Source organism: Schistocerca serialis, chromosome 11, assembly GCF_023864345.2.
Source record: "Schistocerca serialis cubense isolate TAMUIC-IGC-003099 chromosome 11, iqSchSeri2.2, whole genome shotgun sequence".
NCBI classification, from domain to species: domain Eukaryota; kingdom Metazoa; phylum Arthropoda; class Insecta; order Orthoptera; family Acrididae; genus Schistocerca; species Schistocerca serialis.
In genome coordinates, this window is record NC_064648.1 from 48,976,674 (window position 1) to 48,999,098 (window position 22,425).

The 22,425-nt window shown below is 41.5% G+C and overlaps 1 protein-coding gene across 9 annotated transcripts in view; it reads right to left on the reverse strand.

Annotated features, from left to right (window-relative positions):
• The window catches only part of LOC126427081 (zinc finger protein 99-like), a 141,063-nt gene that overhangs the window by 82,861 nt on the left and 35,777 nt on the right, over window positions 1-22,425 (reverse strand). Inside the window, exon 2 of one of the 9 annotated variants that reach the window (XM_050089258.1) lies at window positions 2,039-2,100. The exons of the other annotated variants lie outside the window; for them this stretch is intronic. Coding sequence (XP_049945215.1) covers window positions 2,039-2,080 — 42 coding nt within the window. The 5' untranslated portion in view covers window positions 2,081-2,100. The remainder of the gene's footprint in view (window positions 1-2,038; window positions 2,101-22,425) is intronic. 9 annotated transcript variants of the gene reach the window in all.

Below are 22,425 nucleotides of genomic sequence, written 5' to 3' on the forward strand. Positions count from 1 at the left end.
TGCTGATTTGTGGATAAAAACTTTTCTGTCTTAAAGAAATTAATTTTATTTGAACTGAGGATATGTTCAGGAACTCTGGAGCAAATAATCATTATGATATTGTTCTGTAATTTTGCAGGTACATTCTTTTACCATTCTTATATACAGAAGCCACCTGAACTTTTTCCCAGCTGCCTGAGTCTTTGCACTAGGCGAGAGATTTGCAATAAATGCAAGCTAAGTATGAGGAAAATGCAGTAGAGTACTCTCTGGACATATGATTTGTGATCCTGTTTGGACATGGCAACTATTATGTTTTCAACTCTTCCAGTTGCTTCTCTACTCCAGGGATCCTATTACTATGTTCCTAATACAGGAGTCTGTGTGACAGTGAAACAACAATATGTATGATCCTCCTGCACAAACTTGATAACTAAATACAGAGAGGGGTTAGTGACCACCTTCTGCTTTCCTCCAAAGCCACACCAGACTGGTCAATGACTGCCTGGATAGAAGTCTTTGTCCAGAAATGTCTCATGTTCTCTGTAAAATCTGTTGCTCATGTATGATGGTGGTAGTTGTAAGCTTCACGCATAGATCTTTTTACAGACAGAAGAATTTCCATTAGCACTTGCCTGTCACCACTGTGCATACTTTTTTGAACTGAGAGTACAACAGTCTGCTTCCTCAGTGTTTCCCCAATTCTGACATTAAACCACAGTGGGTCTTTCCTGTCTGTAATCCAGTTACTCACCACATACTTATTCAGCATGTGATTCACAGTCCATTTAGTGTTTTTCCATCTTTCTCTATGTAAATCATATTGGAAGTAAATGACATTATCATTGTTTAAATGGGATGTTAACAACTACTTACCTGCTCTTTCTAGCAAATCTATTCACCTAGCCCTCTTAAAGGATTCATTAACTTCATTTACCATCCAGAAAGAGATTTTCACTCTGCAGCGGAGTGTGCGCTGATATAAAACTTCCTGGCAGATTAAAACTGTGTGCCGGACCGAGACTCGAACTCAGGACCTTTGCCTTTCGCGGGCAAGTGCTCTACCATCTGAACTACCCAAGCACCACTCACGCCCCATCCTCACAGCTTTACTTCTGCCAGTACTTCGTCTCCTACCTTCCAAGCTTTACAGAAGCTCTCCTGCGAACCTTGCAGAAGTGAAGCTGTGAGGACGGGGCGTGAGTCGTGCTTGGGTAGCTCAGATGGTAGAGTAGTTCCCCGTGAAAGGCAAAGGTCCCGAGTTCAAGTCTCAGTCCGGCACACAGTTTTAATCTGCCAGGAAGTTTCATTTACCACTGTCGCTGTGCTGGCATCATGATCACTAGCCCCTCTCTGTACTAATACTATCTGTAAGGACAAGCCTGTTTATAGTTGCAGTATTTCAACTATTTCAATTTCGTGTGGGCTGTTAAACTAGCAGCTTGTGACAGCTTTCAGAAAACTGTTCTAAAGTACTTCACAAGACTGCCTGTCCATACCACTTGCAATGTATGCACAGACATCTTAGTCTCTACTCAGTAGGTTAGGATCACCTACTTTTTCTGCACTACTTTGTGTAGATATTCCTTCAATGATTCTGTAACTGTCACAGCAGTATCACATTGCGAATAAAAACATCCAATGCTGGAGTTCACATACACAGAACCATTAAGGGAACTACTCATTAAAACAGGAAATCATAGCTTGAGTCTTAGGACTTGGTACCAATTTTCATATAACTTCATCAATGCTATCTCATTTAATTTTTATTTGCACTACAAACAATTCTACAATTCTACAAACTCACAAGCTAAACTACTTCACCTGCTCAAATATAATGTTTAAATCCATATGGGTAAAGTGTAACAAACTATTCTATTTTACCGGTTCCTCATTTCCAACCTGGAGCATACTGTAATACTGTAACCCTTGTTATCTTTACCCTAAAGTAAAAACAGGACTGTTAAAGTGAATACACACACAATTGATTACCATCTCATTATTTTCACCACAGCTAAACAAGATTACTTCCATGTAGTCATATAAATTCTAAAATTACCTCTTTATTCACACTCTCCTCCAACTCTTCTTTTACATTCATGCTGCATGGATAATCTTGGCCTGTGGCAAAAATAACAAACTGTAATAAGTACTTTTAAGCAGTCACAGTCCTCCCATATTATATAAAATGTACCACACAGATAAACCCCAACCGTCACACTACTTTATAACTAAACAGTAGTTATTGTTAAGTGTTCTCTTTTGAGTTCAAAATTCTGAGTGACGATTTCAGTATGGTATACTTCAATGGGGTTCCAATGTGGCCTGGGGTCCACACAAACAACACGGAATGACTGGACCATCCCAGGGCATAGATGGATTCTTGGATGGTCGCTACCAAACGATGGTGCAGGTAGCACTGGTCGATAGCTTGTAGGCTGCTTAAGGAGTCAACACAGAGACGAAACGACTTACTATGGCACATTGGATGTGCTCAAGAGCACGAGAAATGGCTGCTAGCCTTGCAGTCCAAACACTGCAGCCATCTGACAAGGAGTGCTGTTCAGTGTGCTCTCCATGAACATATGCAAAGACAATGTTACCATCACCCATGGAGCAGTCCGAGTAAACCACTTCACGGTTCCGGTACTTGTCAAGAAGCGAGAGGAAGTGACAGCCGAGAGCTGCAGAGTTAACTCATCCATTAGCACCCTGTGAATGGTCCAGGCAAAGCTTCAGCTTCGGTGTACACCATGGAGGTGTACATGAATGGACCTTGAGCATAGGTGGTAAAAGCAAGGACTCCAGACAGACAAGATCAGTTGCGAACTGCAGTCATAAGCCCTGACCTGGGCCTCCGATGCAGGAGATGAAATACCGTGTATGGGATAAGGAGATGGTAATGTGGATGCTCTGGAGAACTATGAATGTGTGCAACACACCTGGCGAGCAGTTGTGCATGTCTAACCTTCAATGGAGGGACTCCGACCTGGTCACTGGACTCGTCCTGAAACCTCCTGTTACCAGTCAACCGGGTAGAGTAAACATATCGCTGAGGGCGCCACCAAACAATAAACCAGTTTCCCATAGTCAAGACGAGATCGAACAAGGGCTCTATAGAGCTGCAGCAGCTTAGTGCGATCTGCACCCCAGTTGGTGTTGCTCAGGCACCAGAGGGCATTGAAGTGCTGCCAGCAGTTCCACTTCAGCTGACCAAGATGAGAAAGCCACGTCAATCACGTGTTGAAATCCAGTCTAAGAATCGATATGTCTCCATTACAGTGAGTGGATCATCCTTAAGGTAAAGTTCTGGCTCCGGATGAATGGTACGACACAGACAGAAGGGCATGACACACAACTTCGCAGCTGAAAACCAGAACCTGTGGGCTAGACCCCATGACTGCACCTTGCGAATGGTTCCCTGTAGGCACTGCTCAGCAACACCAGTACTGGAGGAGCTGCATGAAATGCATAAGTCATCTGCGTACAGAGAAGGCGAGACTGATGGCCTGACAGTTGCTGCAAGGCAGTTAATGGCCACTAAAATAGATATACACTCAATACAGGGCCCTGCAGGACCCCATTCTCCTGAATGTGGGGCAAACTACGGGAGGCAGCAACTTGGACACGGACAGTACAGATCGATAGGAGATTTTGCATAAAAATCTGGCATGGGCTCTGGAAACCCCACTCATAAAATGTGGCAATGATATGATTTCGCCAGGTTGTGTCTTAAGCTTTTCATAAATCAAAAAAGACGGCAACCAGGTGTTAGCGTCTGGAAAAGGCTGTTCAGATGGCAGACTGAAGGGAAACTAGATTATCAATGGTAGAGTGACCCTGGCGGAAACTGCCCTGGCATGGAGCCAGTAGGCCACATGACTCCAGGACCCAACACAACTGTCGACTTACCATACATTCTAACAGCTTAAAAAGAACGTTGGTGAGGCTGATGGGCCAATAGCTATCCACATCAAGTGGGTTTTTACGGGTTTGAGCACTGGGATAATGGTGCTCTCCCACCATTGCGATGGAAAGATGCCATCGCACCAGATCCAGTTGAAGATGATAACGAGATGGCACTTTTAGTCAAACAATAGATGTTTGATCATCTGACTGTGGATCTGATATGGCCCAGGAGCTGTGTCAGGGCAATGTGCAAGGGCGCTGAGGAATCCCACTCTGTAAATCGAGCATTATAGGGTTCAATGTGACATTCAGTGAAATAGAGTGCTTTCCTTTCCATCTGCCATTTGAGGGTGCAGAGGCTCAACCGTAGTGCTCAGCAATTGCCTTTGTGTCAGTAGATAACACACAACTGATGTTAGTGCCAGTAACACTTGTCGTGGTCTGGTACGCACATACATGTCCGATCCTCTTCCAGACTTAGGAAGGTGACGTATGGCACCAATGGTCGAGACGTACCTCTCCCAACATGCCTCTTTCCGTCTTTTTATAAGCTGGAGAATGCGAACATGAGCCCTTCCAAAGCTATTAACTGCGCTACGGAAGAGTGTCACTTACGTCACTGTAGAGCTTGTCGATGCTCTTTAATGGCCTCAACGATTTCTGGCGACCACCAAGGTTTTCGCTGGAGCACTATAAAGAACAAGGGATCGTTAATTCTGTCAAAGAAATGACTGTTCTAGTGACCTGCTCAACTACCACATTGATGGTACCATGTGATGGAGTTTCAATGGGGACAGCAGAGGTGAAAGCTTCCAGTCTGCATTGTGTAAAGACCATCTTGGTAGACATCTGGGGGGAGGGGGGGGAATGGTGCTGGGGGAGTGACAGGAAGATGGGGAAGTGGTCACTACCACACAAGGCATCATGGGCTCTCCAGTGGACAGATGGGAGAAGTCCTGGGATGCAGAGGGATGAAGCAATGGCCGAGTAAGTGCCATGAGCCACACTGAAACGTGTAGGGGCCCCTAGTATTTAAGAGGCAGAGGTCGAGTTTCGACATCTCTAACTTGACCAGTAAGCACAGTGCCACCCGACAAGGGGTTATGGACGATAAAATCTCCCATAAGTAGGAAAGGTTTAGGGAGTTGATGAATCAGTGCAGCCACTGCTTTCAGGGGTACTGCACCATCCGGATGATGATATATGTTGCAGGCAGTTATTTCCTGCTTTGTCCTTATCCTGACAGCCACAGTTTCAGGAGTGGTTTGAAGGGGCACAGGTTAACTGCATACTGAGTTCAGGCCATAAACAAGAACTCCACCTGACGCACTATTATAGTTGCTCCAGTTCTTGTAATACCCCCTATAGCCATGAAGGGCAGGGGTCCGCATTGCCAGGAACCAGATTTCCTGGAGGGCAATGCAGAAAGCAGGTGTAAACCTAAACATTTGCTGTAGCTCAGTCGGGTGGTGGAAAAAGCCGCTGCTGTTCCACTGGAGGATGAGGTTATTGTGAGGCTGGGAAGGCATGAAGCATGCAAGGAGGCAGGTTACACATCAGCATCATCTGCTACCACCGATTGAGTATTTGTATCCATTCCTATTGTGGATGAGGCATCAAGTGAGATCCAGGTCATCAGTAGATGCTGAGATCTCCACCTCATCCACAGGTATAGAACTGGTAGCTAGTAGTGGTGTTGAGGCCACCTGAGGGTTCTTTCTCTTAGCAGACTACTTTTTTTTTTTTTTTTTTTTTGTTTGCCCTCTCACTTCTCTTTAGGGCCTTGCTGAGAGGACTTCTCTGAAGTAGCTTCAGGCATGGAGGAAGACCGTGCAGCTCTTTGACCAGCAGCTTTTGGCTCCTTTAGCCACTGGCGAGTGTCCGCTGTAGCATTAGTGGAGACCTTGGGAGAGAGAGTCCCAAGCGACCGCTTCCACACGAGATGAGCCAGAGGAGGCTGTTGCTTCTCTGGCTGGTGGGTGGGGACTGATGTCCCCTGCATTTGGGGAGGAGGTGGGGCTTGCTCCTAAACTAGGTACTTGTGATGGCAATGGTAATGTAGCTGCAGCATATGTCGACGTCAACCATATGGGTTATAATCGTTCAAATTTACATTCAGCTTCTTGGTAAGTCAATCTGTCCAGGGTCTTGTACTTCATGATTTTCCACTCCTTTTGGAGTGATCAGTGAGGGTCCTCAGTATATTTTACAGAGTATAAGATGCTGCAGGCTATAGGGTACACATTCATACTTAAGCACTTTTTAAAAAGTAACATTTTTTCAATTTGTAATATTAGATTGCAAAGCCAGGCTAACAACAATTCTGTGTATAGAACTGCACTGACCTAAAGACCCCTGAATATCAAAATTGAACTTCTCCTTCATAACGACTGTCTTCTTCATATAAGAGATGGTCTTCACTGCCCACCAGAGCATTACCTATGCAGTACTTCTTGAAAGATTTGACCAAAATGTCTTCTCTTACAGTAGACAACAACTTTTTTCCAGTGACACACAGGTGTGATTGTAGGTCCTTTCAATGCTCTCTCTGGTGTAATTCCTTGTTGGGTTTCGTCTGTAGCATGTCAACTGAATTTGGTCAGAAAATACGCCAGAGCAGAAGTGAGCTGCAACTGTGCCAGCTGCAGGTGGGTGGGAGTATTACATGCTGCAAAGCAATACTCAACCAACTGGTGTTGCGAAGCTGAGTCAGTTGGGCGTGATACAGCAACAGCCAACGCTGGAGTGCATTAGCAGAAGGTCAGGAGCCTTTCCTCACCTGCCACCAGTCGTGTTTAAAATATTTGCCTGAAGCCCTAAATGAACATAGTCTGGAACGAATAAACATTCAGCTATTTGTGTACTAAATGATTCTTGTCTCAATATCAGAGCGAACAACACCCACAAGCCTGTGACACCCAGAGTGACATCCTAGAATGCACTATGGGGTCTGCCGTTTGACCACTACACAGGGAAGCCTGCTGTGAGGCACAAGGGAGCTGGCTGCTCACTGGAGGAAGTTTACGGCCATCATCAGCTGCATCGCTGTCACAGCCAGAGTGACTGCTGATAGCAACACTGAGTGACCCCATATTCAGCCTTGCTCCTTGACCTGTCAGCAATGACAGATGTCTACTATTTCACTTAAGAGGCAACTGGGAGCCTCTACCTAGCTGTTCCTGATTTACTACAGCTGAGGGCTGGAAAAAAGAAAGTAATTAAACATATCTACAGTCGCCCTGACACCTCATTTCACCCTCCACATGTGACAATCCAAGGATCATGCAACATTGATGTCAGAACTTTGCCATCACTTCTTTTAGCAATGTTTGAACTTACACCCTTTGTTACAGTGAAGTAAAGAAAAAGAAAATCCTTATATTTTGGTCATAGAAAAGCCATCTGACAGTCATGAATTTTATAACATAGATTTTATTGCGAATAGAGAACCAGTGGATTTTTCTACTCTTAGAGGTAATGGAAGGTATGACTAGTTAGTGACTGTTAGATGTGCACAGTGTAACCTCAAGGGTCATAAGTGCAATGTATGAAATCACTTCTAGGAAAATGTTACACATGTAATCATTTGGGCCATACGGCTAGGCAGTGCTGGGAGACAATATGGCTCATAATTACATGTAAGAATTAAGTTAATGTATTTTGTCTTCTTGTATTGTGAATGTTAGTTCTCGAAGTGAGTGTTGTCAAGGACAAAGCTTCAATAGAACCAGAGACACAATATGTACCACAATCAGAAGCAGTATGCATATTGTTCGAGAAGGTAACAGAATTACCAGCAGAAAATAAGGAACTTTGTGGGTTGACAGGATCACAATCATTCAACACAGTGTAAATTTGTCAGACAAAAGTTTAATTGGTCCTTGTCCTGGTAAAACAACCGAAATGAGCATGTCTTCACCTTCAATATCTGGCTAAGATGCGCGGTTGGTCTAATGAAGTATTATTGACTGTTACAAAACTGATACTAACAAAGGAAGTAAAAACATATTTAGGGTATACAGGGGCTGTGAAGGGAGCCACAATATTCGTAGAATTTAAAGAAGGGTTAATTCTAAGATATATGGATCAAAATAGTGCCAGACACTATAGGGAACAATTCACAGCAATAACTAAGAGAAATAAAGAAACTGTGGAAGAATTTGCAGATAGGATAAGGAAAATCAATGGACATACTTGTGCATTGGGGCAGGATGCTGAAGTTAATGACATTATTTTGCAAGAAGCATAGCAGAGGGTCTTCAAAGCTTTTTTAAGAGGGCTGCATGCAGAAATGTCAGAATGTGTGTGGACAGGGTGTCTGACAGATTTGCGCACAGCAGTGCGGTAACTACAGTGTGTGAGGAGATCAATTTGTCTACTAGACACAAAACAGCATTTCTGGAACCATGGGGACACTACCAAATCAGAAGGATGCCATCCTCATTAAAAAATGCACCTGTATAACATTTCAGAGATTGTTGGACACAATTCTCAGAAGTTTGAAACCATGGAAATGCTGTATATTTTGATGGAATAATCGTCTATGGAAGTGACAGCAGACAGTATATGCAGTGCTTAAGGGAAGTATTCCTAAGGTTAAAAGCAGTGAAGTTAACAGTGAGTACAAAAAAGTGTGACTTTTTGATGGAATAGATAGCATACCTAGGACATATCAAAAGATGGATGTAACACAGACCAAAATTAGAGCTGTATGGGAATTTCCCATACCACAATCTGTAAAAGAGTTGCAGTCACTCTGGACTTGTGAACTATTACCATCAGTTCGTAAAAGGGTGTGTGGATACTGCCAAAAGGTTGACAATTGTTAGAAGAAGGGTACTAAATTTGTTTGGTCAGAACAGTGCTAGCATGCTTTTGAGGAGCTAAAAGATGCTTAAACATTGAGTCCAATTGTAGCATTTCCAGATTTTAATACAGAATTTGTTTTATTATGTGATGCATAAACTCATGCACCAGCCTGTCTCTTGTCAGAAGAGGTAGAATGTGTAGAACATCCAGTAGCTTACGCTCAAGGTAACTGAATTCTGAAGAATGAAATTATTCCACAATGGAGAATGAGAAGTTAACCTTATTTATGGACTTTCATACTTCAAATTTTATTTGTACAGTAAAACATTCAGAGTAATAACAGATCATATGGTATTAAAATAGTTGTTGGGGTTAAAGAATCCTTCCAAATAGGTTGACATGATGGGCAGCAATGCTAAGCGAATTTGATTTTGAACTTATTCATAAAACTGAGAAGAAGCATGGGAATGCAGATAGCTGAAGTAGAAAACCAGCAGCATTACATATTACTCAGAATATCGAAGAACTACAAATCCAAGTAGAAGTCTTAGAGAGGGAAGTAGTTATTAAAATGGTTGCAGTCCGTAGAAGATAGTGTTCCAGCTAGGGGTAAATTTCTTGCAAGAAGGGAAGTATTTAAAGGTTCTAAGGACAGTACAGAAGGAACTATCGCCGAAGTTGAGGTTGGTTTCAGAACCTGAGCACAAAGGCTTGCCCTTTAATTTGGAGTAGCCACAGCATCATTGAGAACTGATGGAAGAAAAGTTTCTATTTCCATTTCTGTAACAGTAGCAGGGAAACAAGAACATCATGAGTGCTACATAATTCATGCATAACTCGTCACAAGGGGAACACTGAAGAAATTTGTAAGAGTAAAAACTCAGCGACTGTCATTAACTGCAAAAGATGAAGGAAGATATGTAGAAATGGAGGAAGCAAAGTTACAAAAATGCCACCGAGAGAAAATCATAGTCTGTCTGCGTATGGTAATATGAGTGGGGCAGGATTCCTCTGCAGTGAACTTGATAATGGGAGAAAGAAGGAAAGAGAATACAATTAAAATGTGGTCCAGCCAGAATTGTACTTTCGCATGTCGAGGCACATGGGCTTTGTCAAGATGGTAGTAGCAGCTAGTTGTTACAAGAAGTGGAGTGGTACATCAGCAACGAGGGTAGAATGAAAGGTGAATGCTTTCTTATTAAATGGAACAGCGTCCAAAGTAATGGGGCCTACTTTCTGCCTGTCCATCATGATTGCAGGGATAACTCACTTGAGCATTTCCCAGCCACATTTGTACTGGCCAGAAGAGCCCATGGAAGTGCCACCTGCCGCAAACCACCCAGCTTAAATCAAACTCTAGGGCCAGAACTAATGTAATCTGTAAACACACTTCTGAACTGGCAGGAGGGACCAATCTCCCTGGAAACGTTATTGCAACATGTAAATTCATATTGTGAAAATCAGCACCAGAATGAGACAACACTCACCATTGTCATACCAACCACTGCAGCGGCACTTATTCCGCTGAGCCTGGAGTACTTCTGGTACACAAAAGACAAAGAACACGACCGAGTTCGGACCCAGCCATAGTTCAGGTTCCACTGTGTTGGATAACCCAAGCATAAAAGCAGCAGAATGCACAGTGATAAAGTATGAAGAATAATCGATTTATTTTCGCTTTTAAGTGAGACGTATAGAGTTGGAAAAAATTGTGCAAGAAGCACAGTAATGAAATTAGTACCATGGTGTTTGAGTCAAGGTGCAGGGCAAGGGTCCCTATGGAAATTTATGAGATTCAGTGAAAGGGTTAAGGTAACTAATTGTTAGAACAATACATAAGTGGCGAAATAAGGCCGGAAATACTTGTCGCCAGTAACTCTGTTTTAATGGGTAGTGTAGTTTGGTCAGTCCGAGAGACAGAGTCTTGATAAAAATGTCAATGTAGCGTATTGACCATAATTGGTCAAAAAATATGCTAGAGCAGAAGAACAGCCAGCGGCACATGGGTGACAGTGTCATGCATTGAAAAGCAAAACATGGCCAACTTGCTTTGCAAAGCAGAGCCAGCTGGGCACAGTATAGCAACAGCCAATGCTGCAACATGCTAGTGGAAAGACGGAAGTTTTTCATCACTTGCCACCAGATTAGTATTTACAATACACGCCTTAAACACTAAACAAACAATCTGAAGTGTAGAAGTACTAAGCAGTTCGTATGATACTTGTCCCACTATCACAGCCAACACCACACACCTGTGACACCCACAGTGACATCCTGGAATGCAGCATGGAGTCCACCATTCAAACACAAGACAGGGCAGGCTGCCCTTAGTCACAAGCAAGCTGCCTGCTCACTCTTGACATTGCCTTCTATGAAGATGTGTCAGAGGTAGACATACAGCAGGTCTCCAACAATAAAGGCCACTCTGCCAAAGCCATCTGCACACAGTTTACCTTGATACAACACATCCAGCGGATGCTGCAGGCTTATTTGCCAGCTACCGTGCAGTACAAAGGCAGTCTGTTGTGACCTTACAGCAAAATAACAGTCCTCTCTTCAGAAGTCACATGTGGTCAACCGTGCCCTGGACTTTGCGATACAGTTTCAGTCTCTATGAACTGTCATTACATCCAAGAAACAACAGCACAATTCACACTAAGCCATCAGGCCACATCAATTTTTGACTGTCCTGCTTCCTTTCTTTCTATGGCCCTCCAATGCCAAGTCTAGTAGGCATTTTCTCTGTGTCAAACTGCACTGTCTGTAGCTGTGTACATGGTGATTGTGAATGTGAGGTTACCCAACAAACACTACCTCATTTCATACGTCCCCTGACATCATTGGCAAAGTTGTCAGTTGACCGGAATGCCATCTTCCATGCAGAACACGATCATATGGACATCTGGTTACAGTTTGTAGGATTGTATTGTGAATGAAACACAGGATGGGGAAGTAGTAGTTTGTTGCTTTAATTCTGGATATAAGATTAGTTTAGGCCATTTTGCATTCAGTCCTAAATTGGCACATGTAGTCTTACTCATTTTTTCAGTTCTTCCTTACTGGCAAGCCAATCATGAATGGCTCTTTCTGTTGGAGGAGGACCAAAATGCCACTCAGCTGCTCTGTTTCCATATTGGTCTGCATATGTTATTATGTTCAATTTATAGCCCACATCATATGAAACCCCTATTTTTTTCATTAATAAACTACTAAAGAAAATACTCTTCTGTTATCAATAATACAAATCACTTTCAGTTCAAGTTCACTGGCACTGTAGACTGCTGTGATACATCATAGGCTTGACAGTGTTCTAGGTTTGTGATGGCGGGGCAGGAGGGGGACAGTGTTAACAAGCTTGTTAAGCTCTACAGCTCACGTTCATTGCATCGGTGCACTGCTGCTGCCAGTTGAATCGTGTTGCCAGATAGTTATAGGTTTCCCACAGCATTGAATATATGGCCTTCTTTAAGCCTTGCAGGAATTTTAAAACAAACACAGGACATTTTAAAATTAATTTTGAGTATAAGACACACCCGAATGATGTAAAAATTTTTTTTAAGAAAAAAGTGTGTCGTAGTCCATAAAACATTGTATGCTTTTGTTCTGTATAAAATATAAAGTCAAATTGGTGATGTTTCCTTGTGAGTAACACACTTTAGGTCTCAGTGACCTGCCCTTCTTTCCTAACCTTCCTGTATCTGTTACTAACTCTTTCCAGATGAAGGAAATAATAATTCCAAAAGCTAGGGAAGTTACTTGTACCTTTGTGTGCATGTATTGTCAGTACTAGCTATTTCAACTCCTGAAGTTAAGTGAAGACCAGCCATTTTGTCTGACAAATTTGTAGTTTTGAGCCAATCCAAAATGTGAACACGAGAGTAAAATATAATTTTCTGAACCTTATCTGTGTTTTTGCATCAAGGTTTATCTGTAGTATCTATTTTCCTGTCTGAAGAGCAAAAATGTAAAAAATTTCCCACATCTTTTTTTTGAAAGTTACAAGTAGAGGTTACAATGATATGAAGAATCTTCACATTACATACCTGATGTACTGATCAGTATGACAATTCCTGTGTGCTGATTTGAACTGCGTAGACCATGTTACAAAATACATTTTGTTTGGCTACAGTGTTAGAGGCATTTTAAGTTTAAATTCATCATGTTTGATGCCAGATATGGAACTAAAAATACTGATTAAGTTGTGATATCCAAAGAAGAATTTAACATCAAGGATTCTTACTACACAGAAGGTCAGTCAGGAAGAATGTTTAAATTTTTTGTTAGGTAACTGTAACCTAAACAATTTAAAAAAGATGTGCTGTAAAGCAAAGAATTTATGGCGGAATTATTTTGTGGATGAAACAATAAAAGTTTCATTTACTGAATAATTTACATAGTAATACATCTGTATATGAAGGCTGGTGCATTGTTACACATTATTATTACTAGCTTTCTGTTAAAGATAATGGATAGTAAATTTGAGAGAGAGAGAGAGAGAGAAATTTTGCAAAACTGTAAGCAAATCAATTACAATTGGTTGAGTGTAGAGAAAAAGACAAGCAAATATCACAAGACTTCAGAAGAAAGGGAAGAGAACAACTTCGCAAATGTCTAGATTTAAAATAAAGGTAAAGAGGAAAAAGAGTTGTGAAGAGTATGTACAAGCAATGTAAATGCACAATCACTCATGTCACTGGAGTGTAATCATCAGAACCCTATTTACGTTCATACTAATCCCCATAAACTTTAGGAAAAGCAGTGAAAAGATTGAAATAACTACATCCAGAGAGCCCAACATGGAAATATGCAGTAACAAACAAATTAATTGTTCCAGTGGAACAACTTCCATTATGTTTAAGCACACATTAACAACACAAACTGGATAACAAGGTTTCAGAAAAAAAAGAAGCAAACAGTTGATTTTTTTTACAACAGGGATGACAATCTGTCAAGCACCTGACAGATTATTTAAAGATCGGAAGAGAAAGATGCACAGAGTTTTGCAAAAAGTACTACATGGTATTTTCAGCTCAGGGAGCTTATAAGCAATTTTAGACAGATACAGAAATAGGACAAATAAAAAATACTTTCATTTATTACACATTTTGTTCGTTTTGAATACACCTCAATGTATGTATGAAGGTATCATGCCAACTCTTATTATCTGGTGAATGCACTGAAAAGAGCATTTTTTTTATGAGGTGAGGAGTTACTGGAACATGTAGTCTACCGATAATTCATTTGTACTACGAACTCATGTATAAAGTGTAAAAACTGTAGCTCCTAAACGTCACTCCACATTAAAGAATGAAGCTGACTGACAAACAAGCAAAATGGAAAAAAATGGATTGATGTTGACAGGCAACAAAAATATGCAGAAGTTAATGGTAGCATCACTGACGTAGTGTCAGAAATTTATAAGGAAATTTTATATTTAATATTTCACTGCTTCATAGAAAACTCACAATCTGCTGAATTGGGGATATGTGCAAAATGGATTTCTCAAATCTGGAAATCTACAGACTGACTTTGTAGATAGTGTGTCTATGATTAACAAAGACCAAAGTCAAAATGCTCATTCATAACATGAATTAGTACAGGCTTTGCAGGTTGTGCCTGGATGCTGCAGGAACATTTTATCATGCCATCATCACTAATGAGATCTAACACATGAAACAGTTTCTGTTGCTGTGTTCTCATATAAATAATACCTGATGTAAATAAGAAGATTTCACATGTAACAAAATTTGACAATTCGTTGAGATGGCTGTACTTCTTCTATATTTGAAAAAAAAAAGTACACATTATCCAGTTTGTGTTCAAAAGTATTTAAACTGGAAATGGACTGTTATTCTTTGCTGCGTGACATGGTAAAGTCGTCATGTATGCTATTTGTGGTACAATGAGGAGAGTAGTGTGGAACCAGATGAAACACAGAAAATGGTATGCTGGCTGAGCTACAGATTTTTATAAATGGCACAAACTCAGATTCAAGTAAAAACCATATTTTATGGTACTGGAAGATGGTTTCTGGACAACTGAGTGAGTGTAACTCGCATTAAGGTCAAACGTTTTTGCTCATATTCAAAACGTTTTTGCTCATATTCAAAACTATTATTATTTTTTACCTTAAGCTATCATAATATTGTTGTCACAACAACCATGAAGCTTGAAAAAACCAAACATCTTCTCGTAACTAATGATGCAACCCATCAAAGATGTGCTTGGTATTCAGAGGTGGAAAATGATTCTTGCGGGGATCAAATGCTGCAGACGAAGACACTATAGCAACAGATGCTGTCAAGAATGTGCATATTGATCTGATAAATCCTGGACTGTTTTTTCATTGTAGAAATTTTAAATGAGAGAGGTATAAAACAATTTCTATGGCATCTCTGAAAATGCAGAACCTATGGTATTGTTTTTGAAACCCATTCCAAAGGCTACAATTTTTTCACAAAATACAAAAGTGACAGCACTTTTTTTAGAACTGAACAAATTTGAACATTAATAAATTAACCAATGATCATTTAAAAAGCATCAGATATTACTTATGTCTTTATAATTGGGGCCTATGACTGTGTTGCAAGATGAATTTTTTTTATCTTTTTTTTTCTAAGAAGAAAATGTAATATAATGAAAAACCGAAAGACTCATGTATTTAAATCGTATGATTTATGTATAGTTTTAGTTTTTTTGAGTATCAAAAATTGCATTATGACTAATGCTATTTGTGTGAGCTATGTATAGAATCTATGGTGTCCCAAATGCAATTAGTTTTTTACTTTTATCTTCAAGATTTCAAGTTTTAGAGTCAATTATTGCATGCCTAATTTAACATATTTCTTATGTATTTGGATTTTAAAGGAAGGGTGCAATTCAAATAATTTCTGATTTAAACATAATTTTAAGAAATTCTTTCAGAAGCTATCTTTAATTCCTCACGGCCAATTGTGTGAACCCATTATCAATCATTTAGAAAAGGAACTGTTACTACAACAATGAATGAAACTCACTTTTTAAACATGTGATTGCCCAAGAGAGAACTTGGAATCGCTCTTTCCTCAGCTGAATTGTACTTTCGATTCAACTACCATTTAATGAGTAACTATACTGTTGTATTCCATTAAGAAATAATTGCATCTCTATCCACTGCAACTAGCACGCCTACTGATCATACAACAAAATCAAATTATTTCCAACATCAATTGGTGGATATTTAGTAGTTCAGTTATTTCTACAATGAAGTAAACACATTTAGTTGATAACCTACAAAATATTTCAATGCACCCTAAGGGTTGTTCATTACAATTATTTTAACCGATACTTCACAACAAGAGTAATTAGCTTTTATGTTGGTTAACTGTCACAACACAGCTGACCCAAACACTACTCCTCAAATATTATGAGAATCAATAGTGGACAGATTACATTAACCTCTCAACAGAGCCACATCATTTTACGACAAGAAATTAAGAATGTTCTGCCATTTACTCAGCCATAACCCTACTTGTAGATCAGAATCGTTTTGAGAAAATATTAAATTCTTTATAAACTTGACAACTAAAGACAATATGATTCATCATTGAAGACTTAGCACAAATCCATTGAGTTAACTGTGTTGCAAAAGATATGTACAATACCAATCCGTGTTTGCAACATCTGTATTCAGACACTGGGCTTAACAGACCACGTTTTGTTTTGAACATTATACATACTGGTTAGACAGTGATGAAAGGAAACACAGTTTACCAATAAAATGAAAAAAGGTAAGGCATATGTACCCATTTCCAGCAATTATTTGGTTGGTATATGGTTCATGGCATATTTACCTAATTGTAATATATAACAGCTACAATTAAGAGACTTAAATAATCAACAAAATGTTCTCCTTCACTATTTACAGCAGTCCCCCAATGCTGGGATGACTTTTTCATTCTGTAACTGTACAAGGCACATAGAAGTGGAGAACACTTATTGGCATCACAATAAAGCCTTAATCTTCCTTTACTCAGGGAAACTACAAGTGTTGTCATGTTAAATGAATTACACTTACAAGAACTGAATCTTAGCTTAGCAACAATAAACTGGGTCATAGTGATAAATGATACCTTGGGAGGAAAACTGAATACAGAATCGGGAAACAATACATATGATGTCCCACAGGGCTGACCTACATAAATGTTGTGCTAAAGCAACTGGAGATGCCTTCAAAATCTGCAATGCTTGCCGATAATTAGTACACTGATAATGGCCAAACACATTCATACTAGAAACAGCCAGGAGAATAATGGAACATGTTTGCCACTGGTTTACAGGCAACAGCACAAAAATTCAACCTTTATACTTACAAAAACATACATCATGCAATTCCAAATTCAAATGACTTACAGATACGAGGAGATATCAATGACAGACACTGGATGAGGTTCCAAGAGTTAAGTTCTTAGGCATTCAGATCGATAATAAATTAAGGAGGCACCAGCATGAGAATGAGATAACCAAAAAGCTCATCTCTCTCTGCCCTGCTATTAATGAATGTTCCTCCAGAGTGTCTACATGCAGAAATGCTTCCCAGCACGCTTTCTCTCAGTCCTAGCCTATAGGATAATCTTATAGGACATGGCAGCAATGAACAAATTAGTATTTATCCTATACAAGCTTGTAGTAGGAATGTGATGTGAACACTTTGCATCTACATGTCACTATGGAACTCCCTATTGCCTTTCACATTAAATAACATTAATATTTTATTTATTTCTATTTGGCTTTCCCAGAAGATAATTCCAAAAACAAGTGAAAACTCCAAAAGATGCCATTGAAATTGCCTGTAGGTGAGTAATGCTGAGGGAATCAACTTGACAATTTTACCAATTTGTGGACCCCATTTCAATTGAAACCCAAGCAGACACCACGGAATTGGATGCAGTATGTTTCATTTAGTGTGTGACCAGTAGTGTCTACTTCTTCTAGTAGTAGGCCATTTCTGATTGCTTTTCCTTCTTATAAAATGAGTCTTCAAGGGATGACTTGAACTGGTAGCTGCAACATTAATAAGGGTAAAGTGCTGTGCAATATGGGCAGGAAGTTTGTTGGTAGTGATCGGGAGTTATTACTACACATAAGTAATGTGATGAACAGTTTGATGAGAATATCACTGAACTGAATCTGAAGAGGAGCAAATTCTGTAACAAATTGAAGAAAGTTGACAATGTTAGAAAACACATAGATGGTCAAAAAACCGAACAGATGGGAAATTATCAGAAATATAATTTTTCATACGAATGGTATACCACTGCATTGGAACCAGCATTGATGAGCTCAAGGTTCTGCAGACCTGACCATGAAATTTGCTTCATCTCACAGTATGGTATCTTTTTTATTGGTGGGTGTTTGTGGCAGGCTCCACCTATGTGTACCAATAACACTGGATGAACTGTGATGCTACATGGGAACAGCATTGAGTTTCCTAAACTGACATGCTTGCAAATGCATGGATCAAGTCTATTGTCTGGATGCTTAAATGTGTAGAAAAGGATTTTGATATTTGTGATCAGTAAATGACGAATCTGGTCCTAAGCATAGCTGTGAAAAGTACCTTAATGTTTTATGTGCACACACAAACACAAAATGTGAGCAACATTAAAATCATATGGTTCCTTTGGAAAGAAAGGCTTTGCAGGCATGTATAAAAATAAAAATTTGACCCCAATTCTGTACCTTTGTAATAAATAAAGTTATAGTCTTGTGAAATCTGATGATTTTAAACATCCTTGAGGAATTGCTTATACAGGTATAACTTATTTCAGTGAAATATGATGATCTTAATTTGTCTTGATGGGTTGCACCTATTATTAATGTTTCACAATGTTTTTCAGAAAATTAAATTTGCTTTCAACACTGTAATCTCTGCCCTGGCTAGAGATATGGTGTGAATGTTATTCATTTATTCAATCTTTAATTTACACATTGCATTCCATAAATGAAGACGTGGATGGATGTGGGACGAGCCACACTGCAAATCTTAAGGCAGAAGCTACCACAGGGATTTATCTCTGTGAAGTGTAGTGACAACCAGCTGTTTGTGACTAGTGCTAATCTACTCGCACGGCTAATTAAGGGAACTAGTAATAGGTTATTTTGTATGTATGTATATGTACACTTACTACTATGAAAAATATCATTGTTGCTCCTACTACATTGGTCAGCTACTTATTTTACCTAGAATTTCCACATACATCTATACTCCGCTATCCACTTAATGGCACATCGTAAAGGGTACCCCATAACCCTGCTGGTGATTTCCGTTCCCATTCCACTCACAAATATGAGTGAAAAAGACTATATATGTGCCTCTCAATCAGCCCTGACTTCTCAAATTTCACCTTCATAGTCCTTATGTGCTGTGTATGTTGGAAACAACAAAATCGTTCACCAGTCAGCTTCAAATGGCAGTTCTCTAAATTTTCTCAATAGTGTTTCTAGAACGAACATCACCTTCCCTCTGGGAATTCTCATTTGAGTTCCTGAAGGATCTCTGTTACACTCGTGTGTTGTTTGAATCTACCAGTAACAGATGTAGCAACCTGGCACTGAACTGCTTCTCCAACAAAGTATTAATTTGCTATCTTGCTAGCTTGCTCTAGCTTCTCATGCAATTACCTAATAAAATTCCCAATTCCACAATTACTACAGAATCTTGCTGGCCATGTGCCAGTATCAAAATGGTCAGCCCTATTTTTCTGCATCATTATTAAGCTCTTGCATTTTATGCTCCCGAGACCACAAAGGTTGCATGTAGGCTCTAGCTGACAGAGCTAAGATATTTACTGCACAACTGCACGTACTACTCAGCATCACTGTTATGGTCACACATCTTATTCATAGATTTCTCAGGTGTCTACCACTGTTTAATCTAAGTTACGTATTTTCAAAGTCGGTTGGTTGGTTTATGGGATTAAAGGGACCAGACTGCTATGGTCATCGGTCCCTTTTTCCAAATACTAAAAACCCACAGAGAATAAAAACGATTAACAGAATAGATCACAGACGACACAGAACAAGAGAAACTTAGACAAAGACCAGACAAAAAGGACTAAAATCACACAGAGTGTGACGGTGGTTGGCCGACCATAGAAATAAAAAAGGAAAGGCCAACCACTTAGAAACACATTAAGAAATCAGTTTAAAATCATAGGCCAAAGGCCAGAATCAACACAAAACAATAAAATAAAACAGAAACACTCAGATTAAATGATAAAAACCCCCTGCCCGAATAAAACGTAAAACTAAGCCAGCCATAGCAGAGTCATCTGTTAAAAGGGCAGGGAGCGTGTCAGGCAGTGCGAACGACAGCCTGAGCACAGCTAAAAGTGGACAGTCCAATAAAATGTGGACCACTGTCAAAACAGAGCCGCAGCGACATGAAGGTGGGTCCTCATGTCGCAATAAGTGGCTGTGCGTCATCCATGTGTGCCCAATGCGCAGCCGGCAGAGGACAACAGACTCCTTGTGAGAGACCCACAAGGAGGAGCTCCACACACCGGTAGCCTCCTTGATGGCCCGAAGTTTCTTTCGTGAAGGCAGGGCGCGCCATTCAGTGTCCAAAAGGGCCAGAATTTTGCTGCGTAGGAACGCTCGCAAATCTGTCTCCGGGAGGCTAATGTCCAGAGATGGTGTACTCGTGGCCTCTTTCGCCAGGCGGTCAACATTTTCATTTCCGGGTATCCCAACATGGCCCGGGGTCCAAACACGGACCACAGAGCTGCCGCAATGCGCAAGAGTATGCAGGGACTCCTGGATAGCCATCACCAGACGAGAACGAGGATAACACTGGTCGAGAGCTCGTAAACCGCTCAGGGAATCGCTACAGATCACGAAGGACTCACCTGAGCAGGAGCGGATATACTCTAGGGAACGAAAGATGGCGACCAGCTCAGCAGTGTAAACGCTGCAGCCGGCCGTCAATGAACATTGTTCGGAATGGTCCCCTAGAGTAAGCGCATAACCGACACGACCAGCAACCATCGAGCCGTCAGTGTACGCAATGCCAGCGCCCTGATACATTGCAAGGAGGGAAAGAAAGCAGCAGTGGAAGGCCTCCGGAGGGACTGAGTCCTTCGGGCCCTGGGCCAAGTCGAGCCGAAGGCAAGGGCGAGGAACACACCATGGGGGTGTACGCAAAGTGGTCCGAAAAGGAGGTGGAACAGTGAAAACCCTAAGCCTGGAGACAAGCTCTTTGACGCGGACCGCGATCATACAACCTGACCGGGGCCGACGTTCTGGCAGATGGACGACCGATTGCGGGAACAGGAGACGGTAGTGCGGATGCCCGGGCGTGCTAAGAACACGGGCAGCATAAGTGGCCAGCAAACATTGGCGCCGAAACCGCAGTGGAGGGACACCTGCCTCCACTAGTATGCTGTCAACAGGGCTGGTATGGAAGGCACCAGTGGCAAGGCGTATCACACTGTGTAGTATTGGGTCCAGCACCCCCAGCACAGATGGCGATGCTGAGCCATAAGCCAGGCTCCCATAATCCAGATGAGACTGGATTAACGCCTGGTAGAGCCGTAACAGGGTAGATCAGTCGGCGCCCCAGCTGGTGTGGCTCAAGCATCTCAGAGCATTTAGATGCCTCCAACACGCCTGTTTAAGCTGCCGAATATGAGACAGCCAAGTAAACCGAGCATCAAAAACTACCCCCAAAAACCTGTGGGTCTCCACCACAGCAAAGAGTTCGTCGGCAAGATAAAGCCACGGCTCAGGATGGACTGTTCGGCGCCGGCAGAAATGCATAACACGGGTCTTGGCAGCCGAAAACTGAAAGCCATGCGCTACAGCCCAAGACTGCGCCTTGCGGATAGCGCCCTGTAGCTGACGTTCAACAGCTGCAATGCCAGTAGAGCTGTAGTAAAGGCAGAAGTCGTCGGCATAGAGGGAAGCGGAGACAGAATTTCCCACCGCTGCAGCAAACCCGTTTATTGCGATTAAAAACAGGCAGACACTGAGGACAGATCCCTGTGGTCCCCCGTTCTCCTGGACTCGGGAGGAACTACGAGAGGCCACGACTTGCACGCGGAAGGTACGATACGACAGAAAATTGCGGATAAAGATCGGCAGAGGGCCCCGAAGACCCCATCCATGAAGCGTAGATGGGATGTGACGGCGCCATGTCGTATCGTACGCCTTCCGCATGTCGAAAAAGACAGCGACCAGGTGCTGACGACGAGCAAAGGCAGTACGGATGGCCGACTCCAGGCTCACCAGATTGTCAGCGGCGGAGCGGCCTTTACGGAACCCATCCTGAGATGGAGCCAGAAGGCCCCGTGACTCCAGTACCCAGTTCAACCGCCGGCTCACCATCCGTTCAAGCAACTTGCAACGAATGTTGGTGAGGCTAATGGGATGGTAGCTGTCCACCTCCAAAGGGTTCTTCACGGGTTTCAGAATGGGGATAACAATACTTTCCTGCCATTGCGACGGAAACTCGCCCTCGACCCAAATGTGGTTGTAAAGGTCGAGGAGGCGTCGCGTGCAGTCCACTGAAAGGTGTTTCAGCATCTGACAGTGGATGCGATCTGTCCCAGGAGCGGTATCAGGGCAAGCGGCAAGGGCACTGTGAAATTCCCACTCACTGAATGGAGCATTGTAGGATTCAGAATGGTGGACATGAAAAGAAAGGCTCCGACATTCCATCCGCTCTTTAATGGAGCGGAAGGCCAGTGG